Source organism: Bubalus bubalis, chromosome 2 (assembly GCF_019923935.1).
Source record: "Bubalus bubalis isolate 160015118507 breed Murrah chromosome 2, NDDB_SH_1, whole genome shotgun sequence".
In the NCBI taxonomy this organism is placed as follows: Eukaryota; Metazoa; Chordata; class Mammalia; order Artiodactyla; family Bovidae; genus Bubalus; species Bubalus bubalis.
Genome location: NC_059158.1, coordinates 89,154,122 through 89,182,074, shown reverse-complemented (window position 1 = coordinate 89,182,074; position 27,953 = coordinate 89,154,122). Strand labels below are relative to the sequence as shown.

Below are 27,953 nucleotides of genomic sequence, written 5' to 3'. Positions count from 1 at the left end.
TAAATGGATTAAATGCACCAAAAAACACAGACTAGCTGGGTGCATGAAAACATGTGCATATATGTACACTTACCACTGACCCCTTGAATTGTATGTAATTATTTTATACAGTTAGGTTAATCATGTTCCCATTATGGCTTGCAACTGTACTTTTAACTTTTACCTGGCTATTGATTTGTGAAAACTGACAAACATCTTTTACTATTGTGATTATGTAACTATTACTCACGCAATACCACTGTATCATGATTGGTCAACAGAAAAATAATAGACCTCTATCTCACCAAAGCTAGGATCTAATAGAAAAACCTGTAATCACTTTTTAAAATCAAGATAATACTAGAATTATCTTGAAATTTTTTTAAAAATACAAATGCTCAGGTATTGCTTTTCTCCAAAGTTTCAGGTGTTTCTAATGAGCAGTCATGTTTAAAAGCAACTGGACTATATGATAGTCTTTTACTTTTATCTAGTCTCTTTCACTTTTTCTATTTCACATTCAGTGCTCTCATTTCATTTAGCTTATGTTCTCAATTTCTCCATCTCTTTTTTTCATGTTCTTTCTCAAGCCTTCAGCAAGTGTAGTAGAAAAGCTTTTGTATACATATATATAAATATGTATAATATAAATATTTTAGAAAAGTTATGAATTTTTGCCTAACAAAATATTATGACATTTTGATTCCATCTGTCTGACTTAGTGTGAAGAGAATGGTAGATTTCTAATTAAAAATAGATATGCAACAAAAATTTACTGTATAGCATAGGGAATTATAGTCAATATCTTGTAGTAACCTATGATGGAAAATAATTTCAAAAATAATATGTGTTTTGTATAACTGAATCAACCTTGCTGTGAACCTGAAACATTGTAAGCCAACTATACTTCAATAAAATATATATATATTTTAAAAAAGATTAGTATTCAAAATAGATGTCACAACATAAGAGTCCACTTTGCTATTAAAGGGCTGCAAATCTGTTTCTGAGCTTCTTCAATAGCAATTCAAAAAAGGAAACACCATCTGTTATACAGTTTAAGATAGAAACACAAACCCAATGCTCGGGAAAGGGACGTCAGTTGTTTAGACTGACATCTATAGGAATTATTTCCCCTAAGGTCTTCATAGAGATGATTCCATGAAACATAATCACATTGTAAGTTTCAAACAGCTGTTTCATAATGCTCCTCAATATAGATCAACAGCTAAAACTTAACCCAGAAAAAGTGGAAGTCAGAAAATCAGGGGATAAACTAATGTTACGTGTTACACACATACCCAATGCTCTGGATTACAAAAAATAATACATAAAAATAATTGGGAAAAGAGTATATCAAGGATGTATATTGTCACCCTGCCTATTTAACTTATATGCAAAGTGCATCATGCAAAATGCCGGCCTGGATGAATCACATGCTGGAATCAAGATTGCAGGGAGAAATATCAACAACCTCAGATATGCAAATGATACCACTCTAATGGCAAAAAGCAAAGAGAAACTAAACAGCCTCTTGATGAAAGTGAACGAGTGAAAAAGTTGGCTGAAAACTCAACATTCAAAAAACTAAGGTCATGGCATCCAGTCCCATCATTCCATGGAAAATAGATGGAGTAACAAATGGAAACAGTGACAGATTTTATTTTCTTGGGCTCCAATGTCACTGCAAATGGTGACTGCAGCCATGAAATTAAATATGCTTGCTCCTTGGAAGTAAAGTTATGACAAACTGAACAGCCTATTAAAAAAAAGACACATCACTTTGCCAACAAAGTTCCGTACAGTCAAAGCTATGGTTTTTCCAGTAGTCAGGTACAGATTTAACAGTTGGACAATAAAGAAGACTGAGCACCAAAGAATTGATGCTTTCAAACTGATGCTGGAGAAGACTCTTGAGAGTCCCTTAGACAGCAAGGAGATCAAACCAGTCTACCCTAAAGGAAATCAACCTTGAATATTCATTGGAAGGACTGATATCGAAGCTGAAGCTCCAACACTGTGGCCACCTGATGTGAAGAGCTGACTCGCTGGATAAGTCCCTGATGCTGGGAAAAATTAAGGGCAGGAGGAGAAGAGGGCAGCAGAGGATGAGATGGTTGGATGGCATCATTGACACAATGGACATGAATTTGAGCAAGCTCCAGGAGATAGTGAAGGACAGGGAAGCCTGGTGAGCTGCATTCCCTGGGGTCACAAAGAGTCATACATGACTTAGAGACTGAACAACAATATCATTGGGACATATATTTAGTATACCTAGACTGAGCAATTATTGTGCCCCAAATATAAGTAATAAATGCTTTGCCTGCATTTTCTTAGTTAAGCTTCATAACAATCTTATGAGGAAAGTATTCTGATTTCCCCCATTTTATAATTTAGAAAAATGAAGCTGAGAGAAGATACGGAACTACACCTGTTCAAGGTTGCACTGCTAGTGCATGGCAGGGCTGGGATTAAAACTCAGGACCGTGCTTCTGGATTTTACACTTCCTAGAACATCTCCTATGAATGTATTAAAATTAAAACTGATCCATACTGAGTACACACCTTGACAGTTTTAGCCTAAAAACTTATAAAAAATAGATGGCATGGTTATTCAGATTTCACTACCGTTTTCATAAGACATCTGTTTTTCAAGTCATGTAATATTTGATAACCCTCATGATAAACTAATGTGGGCTCTGTCCAGCTAACTAACTTGTTCAACAGTTTTGTTAACAATGTTGTAGAGAGTACAGAGAAATAAATGACAATTTGAGTTTTGGAAAGGTGACCTTAAGCCTTCTCATGATAGTCATAGCTGAGTGAGAGAGGGTGGTTGTTAAGCTACTACTAATTTATGACAATAAAACTCTGTTCTCTACATTTATAAAAGAAAAAAACATAAATAAGCATTTTGTTGAGAAGAGGGGAACATTTACTTCCCTCTCATTCAGGAATAAGATTTCTGGTCTGTATTCTCCCTTCTTTGCTTAGCAGAAAAGGAATGATATGTGACTGTAAAGTCTGGGGAAGACACTGGGCCATGTGGCTCAGCCTCTCCTGGATTTTCTTTTTTTCTGATCTGCCCTTGCAGGGAAAGTATGAAGTGGTACATTCCACCTAAGAGCAGGTAAGCAAGTTGACTGCAGTTCTACAGTCCTGTTATCTAGTGTGTCTACCCAGTATTTATTTCTCTTATGAGTTTCCCACTCAAGAAGAAAAAAGGGTGTTCTTTTTGAACTCAACTTTTAACAATGATGGCCATTCTCAAACTGATTTCCAAAGAATTCTAACTACTAGAACAGAGAATTTTTGGAAAGAGGCAGCCTCCATTTGGATTACAAAGACAGACTCTTCCTGCTGGAATAGAAGCTAATTCATAAAATATTAATTTTATCTGGCTGGATCAAGAGAAGCAAGCAGGAAACAAAATACAAATTCTGCTAAGGGACTAGAGGAAAATGAACAGAGGAGAGATGTGGAGGAAGATGGAGAGAAAAAGTTCCTACACATTTTGCTGGATGACATATGATACTATCAGAGCCCTGAGAGCTAATGAAATGTGTGAAACAGATATGAGAATCTATGTACTTTCCACTAATCCAATATCAAAGAGATATTCATAAATGTAAAAGAATGCCACTTTTCTATGTTTGGTTTTATTTCTCCTAAGGAAAATTATCTGTTAATATGCAATGAGTTTATTATTATTGTTTTTAAATAAATTAAAAATGTTTTAGAATCTCCTTAGCTTTATTTTCTGTAAATAGCAATATATGTAACCCTTACATGTTGAGCAAAAGCTCTTTGGAAGAGTCCTCAATAACTTAAGAGTGTCAAGGAATCCTAGGACCAAAAAGCAATGAGAACTACTGTCCTAAATGATGATTCAATGTCTTTATTTCACCCATTTTCCACAGCCAAGAAATGTGTTAGACATGCTTTAAAAGTTTCAATAGTTCTCCTAAATCTACTACATGAAATTGTAATGATATCCTCTCTCATCTCTTCCCTGGTGACAGCTGGTAAAGAATCTGCCTGCAATGTGGGAGACGTGGGTTCAATCCCTGGATTGGGAAGATCCCCTGGAGAAGGGAAAGGCTACCCACACCAGTATTCTGGCCTGGAGAATTCCATGGACTGTATAGTCCATGGGGTTGCAAAGAGTGGGATACAACTGAGAGACTTTCACTATCATCTCTACAACCTATTTTCCCAGCTTCATTTTCCCTTACTCCTCTTTATCATACATTTTAATCTCCTCAAAAATTTCCTGCTTTCTGCAATGTCTTTTCTGTTTCCCAAGTCTCTCATATCTGTATATACAAATTCTAAACTGCTTTTTACATGGTCATCCCAAATCTATACCCTATACAACTTCCTTTCTGTCCTACACTGCCTTCCTTTCTGTCCTACACTGTCCAACACTTTCTGTCCTACAATCCTATTCTGTTCATTTATTTTTTTCTTGTCTAGTCACTTATATTCATATGTATTTTTACCCCAATCGCTTTTTCCCACTGACTCCCTCTTTATCATATGTATCCATTCTATCTTACCAATGACTTTTAGTCACAAATGGAATCTCTCTATCATTGACCAGCTAACTGGTTATCTATCCATTAATCAAGTATGATTTAAGCATCTCTCAATTCTAAAAATTAAATGTTTATACTTCACTAATTTACATTTCCAACCCATTCGCCCGCTTATATATTTATCCAAATAAACTAAAAGTAAAAACATCCAGAAGAATATTTGAATGTGGCCTAGAACAGCACCACATTCCAAAAGCAGTTAATAATGTAAAACTCCACTTATCCAGAATGACTTGGGAAAGGTACATTATTCTAGTTGATATAATGGGTTAATTAAAATTCACATATATAGGGCTTCGCTGGTGGTCCAGTGGTTAAGAATCCACCTTGCAAAGCAGGGGACACCAGTTTGATCCCTGGATCAGAAAGCTCCCACATGCTGTGGAGCAACTAAGCCTGTGTGCTGCAACTACCGAGGCCCTCACATCCTAGGGCCTGTGATCTGAGGCAAGAGAAGCCACTGCTATGAGAAGCCCCGTGCACTCTAACCAGACAGTAGCCCCCGCTCGCCAAAATTAGACAAAACCTACATGCAGCAATGCTGCTGCTGCTAAGTCACTTCAGTCGTGTTCAACTCTGTGTGACCCCATAGACAGCAGCCCACCAGGCTCCTCTGTCCTTGGGATTCTCCAAGCAAGAATACTGGAGTGGGCTGCCATTTCCTTCTCCACATGCAGCAATGAAGCACAGCCAAAAACTAAAAACAAATTTTTTTAAGATTCATATATGTACACAAGTTAATAAGAAATAGGAATGCTATAAAGTGAACTTAACACAGAAGCATTACTGAGCATCACTTGACACTTCTGTAATTCAGAGGGTAAGGGCACATTAAGATCTTGCAGTGTTTATCACTATGAACATCAAAAATCAGAACAGAGAAGTAAAACAACTTCAAGGGCACAAACATTGTCTTATAGTTCCTTTAAATGCTCTATTGCAACTGGCAGAGAACTGGGCATATAAGAAAGCCATAAACACTTGAATTTCATACATAACCAATTTGTTATTAACTTCTTAAGAAAGAATGCAAAATGTATCTTCCAAAAACAGTAAGAGGAAATTCAACTTTGCAGTAATTTCAATCCTAGGCTAAAGGAGAATTTTTAAAAATACTTTTTGATGATGAACTATCAATATTTTCATGAGTTTTTCACATGTAAAATAATGGCAATGTATCTAATTAGGTGGCTGATTATTTGTCAAGGATTGGAACATATGGAGGAAAGAACTGCCAGGCTTGGTCCAGAACACTTCAAGTACAGGTTAGAAGCTTAAATATCTTGGCTGGAGCCAAAACTGCTGCGAAGAGACATGAATGAGGGTTTGAATGCTACAGCCTATGTGATCAAACTGGAAAGATCGGAATAATGCTGCTGTGTACTAAACCAATAGCTTCACAAATTAAAGCTTTGAAAAATAAAAGCCAAGACAGAATTTTCAACAGAGACCTAGAAATCATAACTGACATGGCATACCTGAAAAATAACCAAATAAAAATTCTAGCATCAAAAAATAACCAAAAATCAACAATTCTTCAATGGACCACTTTAATAACACATTAGATAAAACTAAGGAGTGAATAAGTAAAGATGAAACCATTCAGAACAAAGCTCAAGCAAAAGAATAAAAAAGTACAGACGAGAGAACAAGAGACAAGTTCACAGTGAGAAGGTATTTTGTGCATTTAGAGTGCCAGAATTAGAAAGAAAAGGACAGAGGCAATATTGGAAGAGATAATGAATAAGAATTTCTCCCCAAAGTGATAGTCTACGAGTTTAAGAAGTTCATTAAATTCTAAGCAAACTAAGCAAAATGAAACCCATATCTAGATACAAAGTAAATGTGCAGAAAACTACAAGATAAAATGTATGAGCAGCCAGTGAAAAAAATATGAATTACCTCCAAAAAGCTACAGTTAGTTAGAATAAAACTGACTTCTCTATAGCAATACAAAAAAACAGTATGTCCTAAGTTGTATTTATCCCAACAAAGCAAGACTGGTTTAACATGTATAAACCAGATTTATAAAAATCAGCATAATTTATGACACTAATAGGATAAAGAAGAAAAATCATATGATCTCAAAAGATGCATGAAAAATCATTTGATGAACTATAATACCTATTAATGAAAAAAAAATCTTACAAACTAGAAGAAACAGAAGAGCTAATAAAGCTTATCTCCTAAAACCTACAGTGATCACACTTAATGAAAGCTTTCCCTCTGCAAAATAGGTCAGACAAGGTTTGCTGTATCACTGTTTTCATTATCCTGGCAATCTTGGCCAGTTCAGCAAAGTGAAGTCAAGTCAAAGTCGTTCAGTCGCTATGCAGTCCATGGAATTCTCTAGGCCAGAAAACTGGTGTGGGTAGCCTTTCCCTTCTCTAGGGGATCTTCCCAACCCAGGGATCAAATCCAGGTCTCCTGCATTGCAGGTGGATTCTTTACCAGCTGAGCCACAAGGGAAGGCAAGAATCAAAAAGGAAGAGACAAAAACATCATTAACACAGGGTATGATTTTAGATATAAAAAATTCAAAATTAGAATCTTCACAGAAAACTCAATTGTCTTTCCATATATATTTCCCTATATTAGCCACATCTTTTATAATAGCAACAAAAAAGAGCCTGGAATAAATCTAACAAAAGATGAGGAAGATCTCTCAGTTCAGTTGCTCAGTCGTGTCCAACTCTTTGCGACCCCAAGAATCACAGCACACCAGGCCTCCCTGTGCATCACCAACTCCCGGAGTTCACCCAAACTCATGTGCATCGAGTCGGTAATGCCATCCAGCCATCTCATCCTCTGTCGTCCCCTTCTCCTCCTGCCCCCAATCCTTCCCAGCATCAAGGTCTCTACAGAGGGTGACAAATAAATTATCTTCTACTGAGAGATATTATCGAGAGAAGTCAAAAGACAAGTGAAAAAATATGCCACATTCATGGGTTGGAGACCCAATACCATAACTCAATACAATCCCAGTCAAACTCCAAACAGGTTTTTTTGTGTAGCGGGAGGAACTGGAGAGACAGTATGACAAACTAACTCTAAAACTCACATGAAAGTGTCAAATGTCAGGAAAAGTCAAGTTATAAAGCCTCAAAAATACAGAATGATATTAGAACAAGGGTAAACAGAACAGAATAATAGGTTGTGAAAAAGACCCACACATATATGATCACTGATTTCTGACAAGGTGGGATAGTAAAATGGTGAAGAAAAGATTATCTTTTCACTTTGTACTGGGATAACTGGATACCCATATGGAAAGAAATTAAATTGGATTCCTATCACATACCATTGGAGAATCCCATGGACAGAGGAGCCTGGCGGGCTGCTGTCCATAGGATCACAAAGAGTTAGACATGACTGAAGCAACTGAGCACAACCACTTCACATGCCATACGCATCAGAGTCACTCAACCACTTGGAAAACAAACATAATAGTGAGTAAAGGAAGCCAGACACAAAATAATTCATATTGTGTGATTGGTTTTAGATCAATTCAAAAGGAAAAGGCAATGCTGCACATGACCTAAGGCACTGTCATGAGAAAGCAGGCTTGGAAGAAGAGGAATTCGAGGGAAACCTTGAATTCTATTTCTTGACCTGGGTAAGCAGCTGCAAGCTTGCAGTACAGTGATTTATCAAGCTATTCTCTTACGTTTTATGTACTTTTCTGTAAGTCTACTGTATTTCATACCTAAATGGTTTAAGGGAATTAAACAGCTTACCCTGAAACTAGCATCTGCCCATCATGAGAAAAAGCACAAGCCAGAACAGGAGCACAGTGTCCGGTCAGTGTACTTTTATATTTTAATTCAAAACCTGCAAATAACAAGGTGAGAACAATTAGCAAGCTGATTGTGCTCAGAATTTATTTTTAAGTAAAAACTATTTGTTCAATAAAATCTTGGAATGGTTAAAGGACACAAAGATGGGGGAAAAAAAAATCCTGCCCTGTGATTAAGTGGTTTCAAAAGTTCAGTAACAGGTAAAGAAAATGGTGGGGTCAGCAAACACTAGACAGGATTAGAATCAAATTATTTTTAAATTAAAAGATTCTAAACTCTATAAACTACATAAGATTTTAAACGAATCAAAATTTTAAACTATACTTCAATCTTGGTATCTTAAACACACACACACCAATTGCCCAAATGCCTAAAAAGAATCAAATGCCTGTAGTTTTAAATATCTGGATTAAGATATCTTTTCACTTCATAAATTAAAAATAGTAATTTATATATCTTTAAACTCCAATATATCCTATAAAGTCCCAACAAAGTATGGTAGCAGTAAAAATGCTTTTTATGCTTTCTATAATTACTGAAAAGGAATATCACAACTCTTTTAAAGATAAGCCAAGGGAATTCAATGTATTTTAGTGACTATATAAATAATCACTAAGAAGTTGATCTGGGGATACAAGGAATTAAGTGAAATCTGTAATTTTCTCAGACCTAATAAGAACTTTGAAGTGTTAATGGCTCTTGGATAGATAGCATTTAACTAAACAAAAATGTCATGGTACAGGTAAAAGCTTCAATAAAAAAATATGTTTATCTCACTTTATTATTAAATATATATTTTATTTCTATTCAAAATAGATTATGTTTTTACACAGGAGAACAGATGTAGGCATTCAAGGCACTGATCAATAATTAGGCACATACAGATTAGTGAATAGACACAATCAAAAAAAAAATTAACAAATTGCAAAACAACGTAGGATTTAATAAAATAAACGTGCAATAAGATCCTACGAATTGGTCACATTCTCAAGTATAAGACCCATTTGTCTTATCTACTCTTCCCTACAAACAAGCAATTAAGATTAGGTGCAAATGCTAAATGTTTTATTAAAAGGCTCTAACTGCACGTTTATAAACTGTTTTTCATAGAGTCAGTGTAAAAACATTTTCCAGACAATGTAGGAGAAGCTTTATTTCTGAACAATTACTAAAGATATGTTGTACTGAGAACATCCACATACATGACTATATTTATGGTTCTTTATCGAGAATTTTTACTTTGATATTAAAAGAGGTAGGATAAACCAGAGAAGTAACAGAACTCTTCTTAGCAGCTGTCACTGAAAACATTAAAAGAATTACTGCATGTACTCTAATAGGCAATAAAGTAACCAATTTCCACAAAAAGAAATGTATTTCCTGGTAACAGACCCTTCTCTATACACGAGCAAAATCACAAAGATTCTCTTGACCAAACTACCCAGGCTCTTCTAAGTGGCCTCCTGGATCAGGCCCTGACCTGGGCCAACAAAGACTTGAATTAACATGGTGTCTAACAGTTTAAGGTTGCATTCCTAGCATGATCCCAGTCCCCTTAAAGTTGGGGACTAGCAAAATTCAAGGCTGCCAAAAGAATTTACTGTTTATTCCAGCCAATCCCTGAAGATAAAGCTTCTGTCTCTCTGCTTCTGTGAGAGGGGAGGAGCCTAACTTTCCTAAGCGCCCATTAGCAAATCCAGACAAGTTTCACATGGATCAATTCCCAGATTTTTGCTTTTTATAATTTTGTCATTTGCTAGATGCTACACAGGTCCCATTTACCTGCTCTTTATTCCCTCTTTAAAATACAGTCACCTCTGTATAAACTGAAGTTGAGTTCAGTTCATGCTGGACTTTCTTCCCTACTGCAATAGTACATTACTGATTATAATCTGGCCCACCACTTTAACTAATGTTCAACTTGATCTGACAGTGACTTTATAAACAATGAAACACAATGCATGATTTAGTTGCCACTTATTAGGTGACAGTATTTTTAGGCATCTGAAGCAAGATGGCCAACTGATCATATAATTTCAGAGTTCCCATAAAAAGATAATGAAAGAATTAATAAAAACAAATTCACATCAATGAAGAAAAGGGGAAGGGGGGAAATGTCATCAGGAAATGAGAAACTGAAACCAATTTTGGGAAGGCAGATGCAAATTAATCAATGAGGAAGTATAGAGAAGTAACACAGAGTGCAAAATTGAGGGGGCTACAGTCAAGAAGCAAGCTTGCTTTCTCTAGAAAACCCCAAAAGACTTACAATTATTTACAGAAAACCCCAAAAGACTTAGGACTTAATAACAGTCAAGGAAAAGGAAAGTCAGAATGATACAAACATGAAAACATAAAAAATTTACTGAAGGTCTGTTTATGAAACATTAACTATCTCCCATCCCTCTCTGACCACCCCACCCATAGTATGCTGCATGAAAGCCAGATGCTTCTCCCCAGAAAGAAGTACAACAATGAGTGGGGAGCTCCCCGGTACCTCCAGGACAACACAGACACCCACATCCTCCAATCCCCAACCCTTTCCCAATAAGGGCCAACAGTCCGCCTCTTTATCCGAAAGGGAAACCAGCAAAAACAAAACACCACCGTGTGTACAGAGGCTCTAAAGTTCTTACTGTTTAATTCTTGAAAGTAAATGGGATACTAAGGATCATCAAGCAGTTAAAGAAGGTAACCACATGAAAGAGATCAGGATAAACAAAAAAGGGCCCAAGAGTAAACAAAGTTGATCAGGAAACAAAAGAGAAATTAAAACCAAAACAAAAAGCCTCTAATTGGTATCCTGAGAATTTGGAGAGGATCCTGCATTCATAAAGTAAATGGAGGACACTAAGAAAAGGAAACAAAAAAGATAAGTTTTTTGAAACTGAAAGTATTATTGATGGGATTAAAATTTTCAAAAAAGGTTAAAAGGTAAAGCTAAGGAATTTTCTCCTATGATAGGAAAAAGACAGAGATAAATGTGGGAGTGGGGGGGAAAGACATAGGAAATCAAGTCAGGAGCCTACCACTCAACTAATGGGAATATAAAAAGAGAAGTGGAGAAGAAATTAAAGAATTAGCATAAATGAATACCAAATTAGCATAAAGAAATACCAAAAATGAAAGACATAAGCTTTCTGATGGTAGAATCACCCGAAATAAAATTACAGTGCAATTCATGTTGATGTTTGACAGAAAACAACAAAAGTCTGTAATTATATTTCAATTAAAAAGAAAAAAAGGTACAGCGCATAGTGGAAACACCCACACAAGTTCCAAAAACTAACTACACTGAGTAAATTTAAAACATAGTATAAAAAATATTTATGGACATGGAAAACCATCAAAAAAAAAAAAAAAAAAACAACTGAAAACAGAACAAGTACAAAGTGGAATTTCTTCTGGTTAAGCAGGAATGTGTGTAGTGGTAATGACAAGGTCATTACCGGTAGTGTGCATACAATTTCTAAATCAAGTGTATGTATTACTTTAATTAAAAGTTCTTAAAATATATTTTTATAATCCCATTTTGATATCTAGGGTACCTTAAGTTAAAAATTTACACAGAAACTTTACCTGCATCACAAAATTCAGTTTAGAGAACTACTAGGTGAATACATACCTAAGATATGGATAAAAGAAATAACCCAAATTTTGACCTGGCAATCTTGACCACATGATGCCAACTGAAAGAACTGAAGACCTCGTTCTCCACCTAAAAATGTAAATTTGTTAAAATAAATGTACAAGAATTGATAAAAAATTTTAACCCAAAATATTTCACCTTTAGACTGAGATCTGTTAATATATTCATTTAACCATATTCACAAGCAATATTAAATATATTAATTTATACGATAAACTGAAATGTCAAAGAATATCTTTTAAACAAGATTCTTCAAAAGATTATGACTCTAGCCCCTGAAGTTGTGACAACAAAACACCTTTTTATTTACCTTCCACTAAAGATAAAACGGAGAAGGCAATGGCACTCCACTCCAGTAGTTTTGCCTGGAAAATCCCATGGACAGAGGAGCCTGGTAGGCTGCAGTCCATGGGGTCACTAAGAGTCGGACACGACTGAGCGACTTCACTTTCACTTTTCACTTTCATGCATTGGAGAAGGAAATGGCAACCCACTCCAGTATTCTTGCCTGGAGAATCCCAGGGATGGGGCAGCCTGGTGGGCTGCCGTCTATGGGGTCACAGAGAGTTGGACACGACTGATGCGACTTAGTAGCAGCAGCAGCAAAGATGTAACAAAGCTAGTGGAGGTGATGGAATTCCAGTTGAGCTATTTAGAATCCTGAAAGATCATGCTGTGAAAGTGCTGCACTCAATATGCCAGCAAATTTGGAAAACTCAGCAGTGGCCACAAGACTGGAAAAGGTCAGTTTTCATTCCAATCCCAAAGAAAGGCAATGCCAAAGAATGCTCAAACTACCGCACAATTGCACTCATCTCACACGCTAGTAAAGTAATGCTCAAAATTCTCCAAGCCAGGCTTCAGCAATACGTGAACCATGAAATTCCAGATGTTCAAGTTGGTTTTAAAAAGGCAGAGGAACCAGAGATCAAATTGCCAACATCTGCTGGATCATCAAAAAAGCAGGAGTTCCAGAAAAACATCTATTTCTGCTTTATTGACTATGCCAAAGCCTTTGACTGTGGGGATTACCACAAACTCTGGAAAATTATGAAAGAGATGGGAATACCAGACCACCGGACCTGCCTCTTGTGAAACCTGTATGCAGGTCAGGAAGCAACAGTTAGAACTGGACATGGAAAAACAGACTGGTTCCAAATAGGAAAAGGAGTACGTCAAGACGGTATATTGTCACCCTGCTTACCGAACTTATATACAGAGTATATCATGAGAAATACTGGGCCGGATGAAGCACAAGCTGATATCAAGATTACTGGGAGAAATATCAATAACTTCAGGTATGCAGATGACACCACCCTTATGGCAGAAAGTGAAAAGGAACTAAAAAGCCTCTTGATGAAAGTGAAAGAGGAGAGTGAAAAAGATGGCTTAAAGCTCAACATTCAGAAAAAGTCCCTTGGACTACAAGATCATGGCATCTGGTCCCATCACTTCATGGCAAATAGATGCAGAAAACAGTGGAAACTGGCTGACTTTATTTTTCTGGGCTCCAAAATTACTGCAGATGGTGACTGCAGCCATGAAATTAAAAGATGCTTACTTCTTGGAAGGAAAGTTATGACCAACCTAGACAGCATATTAAAAAGCAGAGACATTACTTTGCCAACAAAGGTCCGCCTAGTCAAAGCTATGGTTTTTCCAGTAGTCATGTATGGATGTGAGAGCTGGACTATAAAGAAAGCTGAGCGCTGAAGAATTGATGTTTTTGAACTGTGGTGTTGGAAAAGACTCTTGAGAGTCCCTTGGACAGCAAGGAGATCCAACCAGTCTATCCTAAAGGAAATCAATCCTGAATATTCACTGGAAGGACTGATGCTAAAACTGAAACTCCATAACTCTGGTCACCTGATGCAAAGAACTGACTCATCTGAAATCAAGACCCTGATGTTGGGAAAGATTGAAGGCAGGAGGAGAAGGGGACGACAGAAGACGAGATGGTTGGATGGCATCACTGACTTGATGGACATAAGTCTGAGTAAACTCCAGGAGTTGGCGATGGACAGGAAGGCCTGGCGTGCTGCAGTCCTTGGGGTTTCAAAGAGTCATGCACAACTGAGCATTTGAACTGAAAGATATAACTCAATGCTGAAAAGGCCAATATTGAGCCACTAAGCCTAGTGCACCCTCCAACCCAACTTTAAATACTGAGGTTAGCAATGATGTAAAAAATTTAAGACGTTAGTTATGGTATGTGTTAAATGCTTAATTACTCCCAAGTTAACTTTTTCTCAGATATATTCACTTGTTAAAAGCTTAGTCTATAATTTGTTGAGAATATTGAGAGACTGTTTTCCCATCTGATTAATCAAGACAAAGGCTAAAATTACTCATGTAGTGCTAGTAGTAAAGAGCCCACCAGCCAATGCAAGAGACTTAAGAGATGTGGGTTCAATCCTATGTGGGGAAAAGCCCCTGGAGGAGAGATGGCAACCCACTCCAGTATTCTTGCCTGGAGAATCCCATGGACAGAGGAGCCTGGCAGGCTACCGTCCATGGGGTTACAGAGTTGGACATGACTGAAGCAACTTCGCACCATGCATGCACACAAAATATCATCAATTCAGTCCAAAAGATTTGGTGAAACATATTTCACAAGTCAAGTGGGCCTTAGGAAGCATCACTTCAAACAAAGCTAGTGGAGGTGATGGAATTCCACGTGAGCTATTTCAAGTCCTAAAAGATGATGCTGTGAAAGAGCTGCACTCAATACACCAGGAAATTTGGAAAACTCAGCAGTGGCCACAGAACTGGAAAAAGTCATTTTTCATTCCAATCCCAAAGAAAGGCAATGCCAAAGAATGCTCAAACTACTGCACAGCTGCACTTATCTCACAAGCTAGCAAAGTAATGCTCAAAATTCTCCAAGCTAGGCTTCGACACTATGTGACCCAAGAACTTCCAGACGTTCAAGATGGATTTAGAAAAGGCAGAGGACCAGAGATCAAATTGCCAACATCTGCTGGATCACAGAAAAAGCAAGAGAATTCCAGAAAAATATCTGCTTCTGGTTTACTGACTACGCCAAAGCCTTTGTGTGGATAACAATAAACTGGAAAATTCTGGAAGAGATTGGAATAGCAGACCACCTACCTCCCTAAGAAACCTGTATGCAAGTCAAGAAGCAACAGCTAGAACCAGACATGGAACAACGGACTGGTTTGAAATTGGGAAAGAACTAGGTCAAGTCTGCATATTGTCACCCTGCTTATTTTACTTGTATGCTGAGTTCAGTTCAGTCGCTCAGTTATGTCCGACTCTTTGTGACCCCATGGGCTGCAGCACACCAGGCTCCTCTGTCCATCACCAACTCCCAGAGTTTACTCAAACTTATGTACATCATGCAAAATGCCAGGATGGATGAAGCACAAGCTGGAATCAAGATTGCCATTATCAATAACCTCAGGTATGCAGATGACTCCACACTTATGGCAGAAAGGTAAGAGGAACTAAAGAGCATTTTGATAAAGGTGAAAGAGGAGAGTGAAAAAGTTGGCTTAAAACTTAACAAAAAACTGAGATCACGGCATCCGGTCTCATCACTTCATGGCAAATAGATGGGGAAACACTGGAAACAGTGACAGATTTTATTTTGGGGGCCTCCAAAATCACTGCAGATGGTGACTGCACCCATGAAATTAAAGGATGCTTGCTCCTTGGAAGAAAAGCTATGAAAAACCTAGACAATGTATTAAAAAGCAGAGACATTACTTTGCTGACAAAGGTCCATCTAGTCAAAGCTATGGTTTTTCCAGTAGTCATGTATGGATGTGAGAGCTGGACCATAAAGAAGGCTGAGCACCAAAGAACTGATGCTTTTGAACTGTGGTGTTGGAGAAGACTTTGGAGAATTCCTTCAACTGAGGAGATCAAACCAGTCAATCCAAAGGGAAATCAACCCTGAATATTCACTGGAGGGACTGATGTTGAAGCTGAAGCTCCAATACATTGGCCATCTGATATGTAAGAGCCGACTCATTAGAAAAGACTCTGATCCTGGGAAAGACTGAAGGCAGGAGAAGGGGACGACAGAAGATGAGATGGTGGATGGCATCACCAACTCGATGGACATGAGTTTGAGCAAGCTCCAGGAGTTGGTAATGGACAGGGAAGCCTGACCTGCTGTAGTCCATGGGATCACAGAGTTGGATATGACTTAGCAACTGAACTGAACTGATTACACAAGTAGGTCCTTCCAAGGAAAAGAATCAGGCTCAGTGGTAAAGAACCTGCCTACAATGCAGGAGAGGTGGCTTCAATCCCTGGGTTGGGAAGAACCCCTGGAGAAGGAAATGGCAACCCACTCCAGTATTCTTGCCTGGGAAATCCCATGGACAGAGAAGCCTGGTGCAGTACAGTTCAGGAGGTCACAAGAGTTGGACACAATTTAGGGAGTAAACAAAAACAATTACACAACTTAGGCAAAGTAATCAGTTAAATGTAGTGTTACCAAAAAAAACAAAAAAACAAAAAACCCCACTAGTTGTTATCCTATTTAGACAGTATCACTATCTACCCACTAGATAAGTTCCTAAATACTTGTGGGTAATGTAAATATTGATATCACCTACTTGATTTTTTAAGAAATCTATCAAGTGTTTATTAAGCATTTGTTTGCATCTTTCTGTTAAGCATTTGACAGATATGACCTCTAACTCTTTACAGTTAGTCCTACAAGGCAGCAAACATGACCATCCCAAGTTCACAGTTGAGAGCTAAGGCCCAGAGAGGAAAAGCGAGGTACCTCAGGTCACACAGCAGGAAAAGGGTGAAACTGACAATCTTATCTATGTGGCATGTGGTACCTCACGCCCTTCACTGATACATTAAACATATATCTTGAGGGCCACTGTGTTCCAAGCACTGGTTTAATTGCAGGCTGGTGACTTTGACCTGAGAAAAGGTTGAACAGTTGAATCTGGCTTCTTCTGCAGTGAGTGCCCTGCCCTAGTTACAGTCCTCTGGATAGCAGACACTTGCTGAAGAAGGGCCCAAAGACCATGCCTCTAGCAGAGGAAACATGAGTTTATAATCAGTCAGGGAAGATAAGGGGCTCCAAGGGCAAGACCTGGGGAAAGGCAAAAAGATGAGATTTGGGACTTCCCTGGTCATCCAGTTCACCAACTCAATTTTATATGAATTCCACCTACTATCACATGTCAAAGGAAACTTTAGCACTCATATAAAATAAAACTCAATTAAGAAACCTGAATACCTATCTTAAGATTGCACTCTGGTTTTGCAAATATTTATTATGTGGTATTTAGTTCATACACTTATGTAAACTAAACTTTTCCTATGGACTCCCTGTTTTATTGGAAGCACATATACTTTAAGATACAACAAATTAAAATTTCTTTTTCTCTGAAAGTTTTTCTAACTGTAAGAGACTTTTCCACACTTCAATAGCATTTTTGTTTTTGTAGCACAAGTTCAGCCAAAGGGCATCCTTTCCCAGAGATCTTGATGGATATAAGTAATTCTCCATAATCTCCATAATCATTTAATGTTTTTAAGGCCAAAAAATGTACCCCAAAATTGCTGAGTAAAATATTTATGTGCTAGACCCAATTAAGAAAACTTTCCCCTATTGTTTCTAGACTAAATAAGATCCTTTGATGCTGATGCTGAAGTGTCTTTCAACAGTGAGAATTCAGCTAGAACACTGTAAAATTATAAAGTTTAAAATATGTCTGTGCTCAAGATCTAAATATTTTAAAATGGACTTTTCTTCAGGAAAAATATTTAAACTGTAATAATAATCTAACCCAAACTCTATCACTTAAAAACTGGATAGAACTGAATATTTATCCTCTAGCACACAAACTATTATTTTTCCATATTTGAGCAAAATGTCACAAAGGCAGAAGACTCAATTTGTCATAAGTATTTACAGATATTAACAGATACCAAATTAGGCAATAATAAGTTAAAAATTACATCTTCTGTCTTTTAAGAAAATATAGTAGTTTCCACAAATTCCTCTAATAGTCACTTTAAAGCATATGTTTATCTGTTTCAGGGAATTTACACATAAGGTTAATATCCACTTTAACAGAAGTTAAACTAAAGAAACTACAGAAGGGACATATCAGAACTATATTGAGAAATATACTTTGAAATATACTCTAAAGGCACAGTAGGGATGTGGGTAATATACTTTAGAATCTCACCTAGAATTTTTGGCCTAGTGTAGTGAACCTTTTCAGAACCTGTCAGCTGCAAGCCCTCTGAAGACAGAAGAAGGATGTCCTTAACGTTAATAGCATTTAAAAAATGGGATTTTAATGAAAACTCTTCTCAGATAATTAGAATCAAAAAGGAAATCTAAATCTACTGATGCTGATATAATCCAAAGATTCATTGAATGCCTGTATGATTTTGGAGAAGGGGTCACAGAATGAAAGAAATGGTTCTTGCCTGTTATAAGCTGATCTTCTTAGAATAAAACATCATAAAACAATATATTAAAAAATAAATCATCACAATTAAATTAGGTAGGGAGTTCAGTATAAGAATAGATTCATGAAAAGAAAACTGTTAATTTGCCATATGATATTAAAAAGTTAAGGAAATAGAAACAAGAAATTTCAACAAATCAATAAAAGGAATCTTAGTCTGCATTTCAATCACCTAAACTTATGACAAAGAAGGCAAGAATATACAAAGGAGAAAAGACAGCCTCTTCAATTAGTAGTGCTGGAAAAACTGGACAGCTACATGTAAAGAATGAAATTAGAACATTTCCTAGCACCATACACAAAAATAAACTCAAAATGGATTAAAGACCTAAGGCCAGACACTGTAAAATATAAAACTCTTTAGAGGAAAATACAGGCAGAACAGGATCTTTTTTGATCCACCTCTTAGAGTAATGAAAATAAAGACAAAAATTAACAAATGGGACCTAATTAAACTTTAAGTCTTTTGCACAGCAAAGGAAACCATAAATAAGATGAAAAGACAACCCTCAAAATGGGAGAAAATATTTGCGAATGAAGCAACTGATAAAGGATTAATCTGAAAAATATACCAACAGGGGACTTTCTTGGTGGTTCAGTGGCTAAGACTCCACACTCTCAATGCAGGGGGCACAGGTTTAAGCCCTGGCCAGGGAATTAGACTCCACATGGTACAAGTTAAAGGCCCTGCATGGCACAGCTAAAGATCTGATCCCGTGTGCCGCAACTGAGACCCTGCTCAGCCAAATACATATTTTAAAAAACAAAACATACAAACAGCTCATGTAGCTCAATTAAAAAAAACAAAAGCACAACCCAATCAAGAAATGGGCAGAAGACAGACATTATCCAAAGAAAACATACAGATAGCCAATAAACACATGAAAATATGCTCAACATCACTATTAGAGATATGCAAATCAAAACTACAATGAGGTACCACCTCACACCAGTCAGAATGGCCATCAGTAAAAAAATCTACAAACGATAAATGCTGAAGAGGATGTGCAGAAAAGGGAACACCCCTATTATTGGTGGGAATGTAAATTTGTACAGCCACTATGGAGAACAGTATGGAGATTCCTTAAAAAACTAAAAATAGAACTATCATATGACTTGAGCATCCCACTACTGGGCATATACCCTGAGAAAACTATAATTCAAAGACACATGCACCCCAGTGTTCCCTGCAGCACTAGGAACAATAGCCAGGACACAGAAGCAACCTAAATGTCCATCAACAAAGGAATGGATAAAAAAGATATAACATGTGTGTACACACACACACAGTGGAATATTATGCAGTCACAAAAAAGGAATAAAGCTGGATGATTTGTAGAGACGTGGATGAACTTAGAGACTCATACAGCGCGAAGTCAGAAAAACAAGTATCATATTAATGCATATATGTGGAATCTAGAAAAATGATATAATCTTATTTGCAAAGAGAAAGAGACACACAGAAATGAAACATATGAACACCAAGGGGGCAACGCGGTTAAGAGGAGGGCAGGATGAATTGGGAGACTGGGATTGACATATACACACTACTGATGCCATGGATAAAACAGATAACCCTTCTCATTGCTCAGTTGTGACCTAAATGAGAAGGAATTCCAAAAAAAGAGGGGTATATAGCTGATTCACTTTGCTGTATAGAAACGAACACTACATTGTAAAGCAACTATATTCCAATTTTAAAAAGTCTGCTTTTCAAAGCCTATTACACTCCAGGCACTGTAAATAAAATACATACAAGCCTACCCTATGGAGCTTACAATCTCACAGGAAAAACACAATTAAACATAATTCATATAGATAACTATTTAATAAAACTTGTGATACTTCATGAAGTCCTATAAAGGAAAAATAAGGCATGTAATACTAAAGGACTATATCAAAATACTTCCGACTGAGTACAGGAGGTTAAGAGCAGAGGAAGCTCTTCTCAAGTGATTTTTTTTTTAACCTGAAATCTAAAGGATGAATAAAAGTGAACCAGGTAAAGGGTCCACATGTAAAACCCTCAGACACATCTTGCAGACATTCAAGAAATGAAAGGAGGCCAGTGAGGCAAGCGAATGCATGAGGCCAAGTGTGACTTGTAATGAGGCAGGGAAACAGAATATGGAAGGTACTTAAAGGCTGTGTGTTTGAAACCTGGTATTTTATCTTACCGTAATCATATTTAACATGCCACTGATGGTTTTGAAACAGGGGAGTACCAAACCTGAGTTGTCACAAGACAGTATTAATAACTTGCTACATAAGCCTACTGAACGGCTGAAGCACCACCAGCACCAACTGCAATGGGACATAACATGCAACCAGATTTCAAAGCCTTCTACCCCCCCAGTAAAATATCTTACTAATAATTTTAGGTTTTGAAATATTTCAGGTATATTGGGTAAAGTAAAATACATTACTAAAATTAATTTCATCTACTACTAGAAATTTTAAAACTTACACATGTAGCTCACATTATATCACTATAGGACAGCACTTGTCTGGAAGTAAGACTGAAGTAGCCAGAAGTAGAACATCCATCCTAACACAGAAGATGAAAATAATAAAAGAAGCAAATTGCCAATTCACTGTATTGATTGAAAACTAGGAGTCTACAGTCAAGAGTTGTTCTCTTCTTTTTCTAAAAACTGATCTACTAACAAATGCTTTTTTAAGGTTATCTTTTGAAAGATTAAATAGTAAATGAAAAATGAAGCTTTTCAATTTTTATACTTCACATTTCTATTTGAATAAAAACATACAATGTTTCAAAAATCACAGTGAAACCAACAGGTTTAAGGCCTCTACATTAGCAAACTCCAGGAATTCAGATCTACTGTATCAAGTTGTGTTAGCCCTTATGTATTTTCCCAAAGAATCTGGTTTTCCCAAAAAATATTTGTGATTTCATTTTGATCAAAAACATAAAGCAGAAGGATGAGTCCTTGAAGGGAATAAATTAAAAGATCCAGTTGTTTTACTAATGATGAAGTAAAAAGGAGTAAATGAATGAAAAGTCACATATAAACCGCGAACAGGAATTACTAGTGCTTACAAGAGTAAAATAACTAACCAGGAACTGGTTGTGAAGAAAAGTCACAGCAGGTAATTCCAAGATCATGTGCTTTTTCACTGTGCAGACATCTCATTTTATCATCCCACACTGTTAAATCACCACATGAGGAGCCAGTGACAAAGAAGTTTCCAGGAGGAGAAAATGCACAGGCCACTAAGGAGCCATCCTTAACACTAGCACATCTGAAATAAAAGCAAAAGAAAGGGGAATTTTCATTTCAGAGAATCTTTTACTTTATAGTACAGTCTCTAAAAGCAGCTTGATATAGTAAAAGAAAAGGATAAATGGCTAGGACTAGAGAGAAAGTGCAATAGATGCCTATAGAAACAAAATATCCTTTATATTCTATAATGGAGAAGGTAATGGCAACCCAGTCCAGTGTTCTTGCCTGGAGAATCCCAGGGACGGGGGAGCCTGGTGGGCTTCCGTCTATGGCGTCGCACAGAGTCGGACACGACTGAAGTGACTTAGCAGCATATGCTATAAACTGAGATAGGCTTGCTAAAAGAGAATTTAAACATTATCCTAACCAAATCAAAGTCTATTTATCGTCATACTCTTTTCATTAAAATATACAAAGTTAAACAAAAATAGCAACACCAACAATATCAATTGAGTTCCAATTTTTTAAAAGATACAACTATTTTTTATCGAAAAGCATATTATTGGGGGTGAAAAGCACATCCAACATTTGTATTAAAATCACCTAGAAACAACAGTAAGGACTTTCATCTCACCTTCAGTTATAAATTCGTTATGTAAAGAAAATCCTGTGAACAACTTAAAATTATCTAGGGAAGATTAGGAAGCACTGGGCTAACAATAATTCATTATTTTATCAATTAGGAAAAATAACCTGTTAAAAATCCAACAACCCATGCAGTGTCCTATCCAGCACTTAAATCGACTGCAGTGTATCATTTTCACATAATTACATATAGTAAAAAATAATGTTAGGGAGACAATTTACCAATTGGTTAACTGAAAAAGATTCCTTGGCCGACAGCTAAATTTCATTCACACAAAACAACTTAAAGGCATTCCATTCTCTCTGTGTCTTCACTTTAAACTGTTTATTAACTCCACTTAAAACATACTTTCTTCAACCCAAAGACCAAAAATCTAAATGAACCACAGTTGTTTACCAGCTACCATCTGTGCTCTGAGTGTTGCTGGTGAGAGGTAGGGAGGGGGGAAGGCACATTAAGCTATTTTAATTGGTGACATTTAAAAGTTTACAGTTTTTAATGTGATTAACATCACCGAACTGTACACTTTAAATCTGTTAAAATATTATATATATTTTAGCATACTATAAGTTTACAAATACATGATTTTAATACTAGGGAGTTGCAACACAACATTACCAGTGTAAATTCATTGATGTATTTTTATCCAAAAGCAGTTTTTCAGGTGATGTTTTTAAAGAACTGGTAACACACAACACCATACTAATCACAAGGTTCCCTCTTCTGGGCTTGGTCAGTAATCCCAGTCAGGAAAGAGCTGTGCAGGTGAGACTCACCTACAATTACTTTATTACTGAGAACACCTGAGCCATGTGTGACCAAAAAGCCAAAAATTACTAAGCTTTATTTAAAAGACCGGTTTTTTTTTTTTGCCTATTAAAAAAAAATCCATAAAGTTCTAACAAGATTAACCCTTATTTTACAAAAAAAAAGTGGAAATTTAAAAGACTCAGAGCCAAGCAAATCTACTTCAAGAATCATATTAAATATCTGTTTTATGACCTTCAGGAGACAGAGATCAAAGTATTTTTCCTTGAGATGTCTGAATTATCTACTTCAAGTCATCAAAAAAAAATTTTGTAAACCTGGTAATAGGATTAAACACAGAAAGGGTTTAAACATTCTTACCTATGTAACTTGTATGACTGCGCATTCCACAAAACAACAGTTCCATCAGATGCCCCTGATACCAAACAAGTGGAGTCTGGGGAAAATCGGCAAACTCTCACAGGGCTACCACTGGGCTGTTCCATCACTGCCAAAATCTGCCCGTTTTGAGTATCCCATAGGACAGTGGTACCGTCTGTTGAACATGAAGCCAAAATATGTCCTGAAGGGGAGAAACAGCAGCAGTGGACAGCATAGGTGTGAAACTTCAATGGAGAGTATGGTACTTCGGTAAAGTCACTCAGGAAATATAGGCGAATTGTTTTGTCCAAGGAGCAAGTAGCCAAGAGGGAAGAGGAGAAGGCACAGCAGTTGACATCATCATTATGATCTGCTAATGTGTGAATTAGTTCCACCATGTTCTTTACTGGAAAATATCCTGCAGTTTTTAGATAAACGTTACTTCATCCTAGGAATCAAATAAATACAACTCAAATCAATACAGAAGAGCCAAAATCAATTAAAAAACTTGCTCAACAAAAGCTTCTACATTCACATTTTTTAAAGACAATAAATTATACCTGGGCTAAGAATATTTGGAGAGAAATAAAACATGTTAAGACTATAGTCGCTGATGATAAACACAATCACCAGTGCCATACCAATAAAGTTCCGTAACTCCTGAGAAAGAACCTGGTCAAGTAACTTCAAACTGATTTGACAAAATTCTGGGTATTTATTTCACCTTTGAAGATTTTCCCTTTATGAACTGCTACTCAACACTGCCTCATTCCAGATTTGCTAATTTCAAAAAGATTTTTCACTACTTTAACAAACTCTTGCTGCTCCTTCCATAGAATGGAGCCAGAAGTATTGCTCATCTTTAAGATGTAGAACTATTACAGTTAATTCATAAACCAAACAAAAGGTTTCTTTGTCAATTTAAGTGGTAGTGTTGGAAGCTATCATGTCATGGTACGCCATCTTGAATGACAAAGAATAAAAAGATATAAAGACTTGAGGTGAAGAATTAATAAATCAAGGAAACCCAAAGAATGAGTGCCCCCCCCCACCACCACCACCAAAAGTGGACTTAGCTGGTCTGCACCTAAGACCAGATTTATAAATTTAGAATAAAATCCAAACTCCTCACCAAGACTTACCAAACCCTGTATGATCTGGCTCTTGCCTATCTACTTCTCAGACCCCAACTACTTCCCCTTTTCTTCTCCCTCCCTTCTTTCCAGCCTCCCTAGTCAAAATGGTAACATGGGACATAATTTCTCATGTAAATTTCAATTTCAGTGTCCTTTTTCAGTGACTTTCCTAATCTAAAGTAGCTCTCTCTAGGCTAGCACATCACCCTATTTTAATCATCAGTGTAGCAATTGCCGCCAGCTGACACTATTCATGTGTCTCCCCCTACTAAAATGTAAGAGCCAAAGCTGTTTCTCTTATTTCTGTATTCACAGCATGTAGAAGTGTTTGCACCTAATATGGTTAAATATTTGTGGAATTAACATTTTCCCCCAAATCTAGTTGGGTTCTAGCCGCCTTCAAACAGTATTTATGAATATAATATGAAATAACCAGAGAACTGTTAATAAAAATGAAGGTACTAACACTAAAAAAAAAAAAAAAAAAAAAGTGGAAAAATGATGTAAAACGAGGCAATAATCAGCCCTGAGAAACAGGTGTAACCTTGAACTGTAAAATTAATCTATTATTCTAAGCTTATTTACAGAAATCTTTACAAATAAATGAAACAAGCCTTTTCCAACATTTCTGATGTCAAAAGTTCGGCCTCTTTTTCAAACTCCAACGGTCTAAAAAACAGACCATCAAAACCCCTGGTATTTGCAGTGAAAACAAACCCAATCAGGTGGTTTTCTGGAGAAGTCCCAAATCTCAACTGTGCAAGTGCACAAAGATAATTTCCCAAACTTTTGCTTCCTCACCCTTCTGCCACTCAGCTTTCTGTGAAGTTCAAGGTCCTAGAATCTGAAGAGCAGGAACGCAATCAGCTGAAGTTCGTTTGGCTGGGGGTGTGGGCGTCCACTGAGACCTCTGCCGACCCGCCAATCTCCCGGCAAACTGAATGAACTCGCTAGTGGGAACACTCGCATCCCTGTCTATCGCAAAGCCAACCCGAAATGTGCCAAGAATCCTACATAAAACCAGCGACCGACTCCCCCACACCTACCTGGGGACCGAGGATTTGCTCAACTCCGAGAGCCGGTTGGGCCTCGCTGGACCGAGCGACCCGCTGCAGGAACGCGGCCGGCGGGAAGCGCGGCCTTCCGGGGCGCGGGCACCGGCGCAAGGGATTGGGGGAAACTGGGACTTCCACTTCACGCTGTGAGGCGCCCCCGGCTCCCGGGCGGAGGCCGCACAACAGTATCTCGCTCTGGTCAGTATCCTAGCCGGTCCCGGTCGCGCGCTTCGAACCAAACGCCGGGAAACCAAGGGTTTAGACACCCCGGCGGGCTGACCCGAGCCGCACTTCCGTACCTGCCACCGCTGCTGCTAAACTGGCCCGTGGGCACTGGTCCTTTCACGTCGAAGACCCAAAACGCCAGAGATCCGCCCTCAGGTGCGCTAAGAGCGCCAGGGGACACGTGACGCGCAGGTGAGGCGGGCGTGGTTGGCGCCCGCGGCCGCCCAGAGGCAAAAGGACAGACCCTGCCCACCGGGGGGCGGTCCGCGTCGCGGCGCATGCGCGCCCTTCCGCCCTGTGATGAGGCGGTCTGTATTCTGGCTCTAGAGCTCTTTGGGAAAGACTCTGATGCTGGGAGGGATTGGGGGCAGGAGGAGAAGGGGACGACAGAGGATGAGATGGCTGGATGGCATCACTGACTCTATGGACGTGAGTCTGGGTGGTCTCCGGGAGTTGGTGATGGACAGGGAGGCCTGGCGTGCTGCGATTTATGGGGTCGCGAAGAGTCGGACACGACTGAGCGACTGAACTGAACTGATACTGGGAAAGAACCTTTGAAAAAGAAAGTGAAGTCACTCAGTCGTGTCCGACACTTTGCGACCCCGTGGACTGTAGCCTACCAGGCTCTTCCGTCCACAGGCTTTTCCAGGCAAGAGTACTGGAGTGGGTTGCCATTTCCTTCTCCAGGGGATCTTCCCAACCCAGGGATCGAACCAGGTCTCTCGCATTATAGGCAGACGCTGGAGAAGGAAATGGCAACCCACTCCAGTGTTCTTGCCTGGAGAATCCCAGGGACGGTGGAGCCTGATGGGCTGCCGTCTATGGGGTCGCACAGAGTCGGACACGACTGAAGCGACTTAGCAGCAGCAGCAGCAGAGTCGGACACCACTGAAGCGACTTAGTAGCAGCAGCAGCAGTTACCGTCTGAGCCACTCGTTGAAAAAATTTTCTAGTTGTGGAAGCTGAGGTCCCAAGGTCTAGCGAGTCCAGAAATGTGATTGTAAAAGGGACAGTTACTACAGCTGTTTTTGAGCGTCCTGGAAAGTGAAAGTGTTAGTCACTCAGTCGTGTCCGACCCTTTGTGACCCCATGGGCAGATGGAATTCTCCAGGAAAGAGTACTGAAGTGGATTGCCATTTCCTTCTCCACGGTATCTTCCTGACCAAGGGACTGAATCCAGGTCTTCCGCATTGCAGGCAGACTCTTTACTGACTTGAGCCACCCTCCTTACTTGGCTGTATTTATCTGGCTTCTGTCTTCTGATCTCCGATTGGTCTTTTCTGTTTAAGCCAGCTCTAACCTCAGCAGTCCATGACTCCTGCCATCGCCTTTGTGGTCAAATATGTTTTTCCAAGGCAGAATGCTGAAAAGGATATCCAGGCTATTCTGGTATTACGTGAACCCAATATACATTTTTTTCTAGCGTTTCCGAGCGTCTCCTAAACTCACATGGAGCTTACACCGTGGTTTCCACGTGTAATTGATTACAAAGTGGTCTTGCCAACACCTTTTGAGATTAAAAAATTGATCAGAAAAAAGCTCCTAGGCGTACTAAGTACATGTCACGGTATAGGACCATGTTCAGATTAAAATAAAAAGTGTAGCGTTTTCTTCAGCGAGGAAACTAGTAGTATTTGACAAGTAATAAAGGGCTTCCCAAGTGGCTCAGTGGTGGGAAAAAAAAATTTTTTTTTGCCTGTCAGTGCAGGAGACGCAGAAGGTAGAGATTTTATCGCTGGGCCAGGAAGATCCCCTGGAGTGGGAAATGGCAACCCATTCCTGTATTCTTACCTGGAAAATTCCATGGACAGGAGCTGGAGGGCTGCAGACCATGCACAGAGTCGAGGCGACTAAGCACACACAAACTAAAAAACTCATTTAAACAGAAAACTGAGATTGCTGGAAAAGATTTGTAATAAAATAGACAAAAGGAGAAATACAAATTCATGATTTGAGACACTCTTGTGATTTTTAATGAATGCATTATCTTTGAGACTTTGAAACCTGATTACATGCCAAGGTACTGCCAAAACAGTATTTATCTGAAAATAACTTTTTTCATTATATAAATAA

The 27,953-nt window shown here is 38.2% G+C and overlaps 1 protein-coding gene across 11 annotated transcripts in view; it reads right to left on the bottom strand.

Annotated features, from left to right (window-relative positions):
* The window catches only part of WDSUB1 (WD repeat, sterile alpha motif and U-box domain containing 1), a 69,052-nt gene extending 42,959 nt beyond the window's left edge, over positions 1–26,093 (bottom strand). For 4 of the 11 annotated variants that reach the window (XM_025276162.3, XM_025276172.3, XM_045164688.1 and 1 more), the window contains exons 1-5: positions 25,647–26,089; positions 23,465–23,912; positions 21,585–21,769; positions 12,003–12,095; positions 8,318–8,411 (exon numbers count right to left, since the gene is read on the bottom strand). In XM_025276162.3, coding sequence (XP_025131947.3) covers positions 8,318–8,411; positions 12,003–12,095; positions 21,585–21,769; positions 23,465–23,862 — 770 coding nt within the window. In that variant the 5' untranslated portion in view covers positions 23,863–23,912; positions 25,647–26,089. Of the gene's footprint in view, positions 1–8,317; positions 8,412–12,002; positions 12,096–21,584; positions 21,770–23,464; positions 23,913–24,606; positions 24,631–25,646 lie in introns of those variants that run through there. The other 7 variants (XM_025276163.3, XM_044934953.2, XM_025276169.3 and 4 more) reach the window with 7 other exon arrangements.
* Between the last annotated feature and the right edge of the window lie 1,860 nt (positions 26,094–27,953).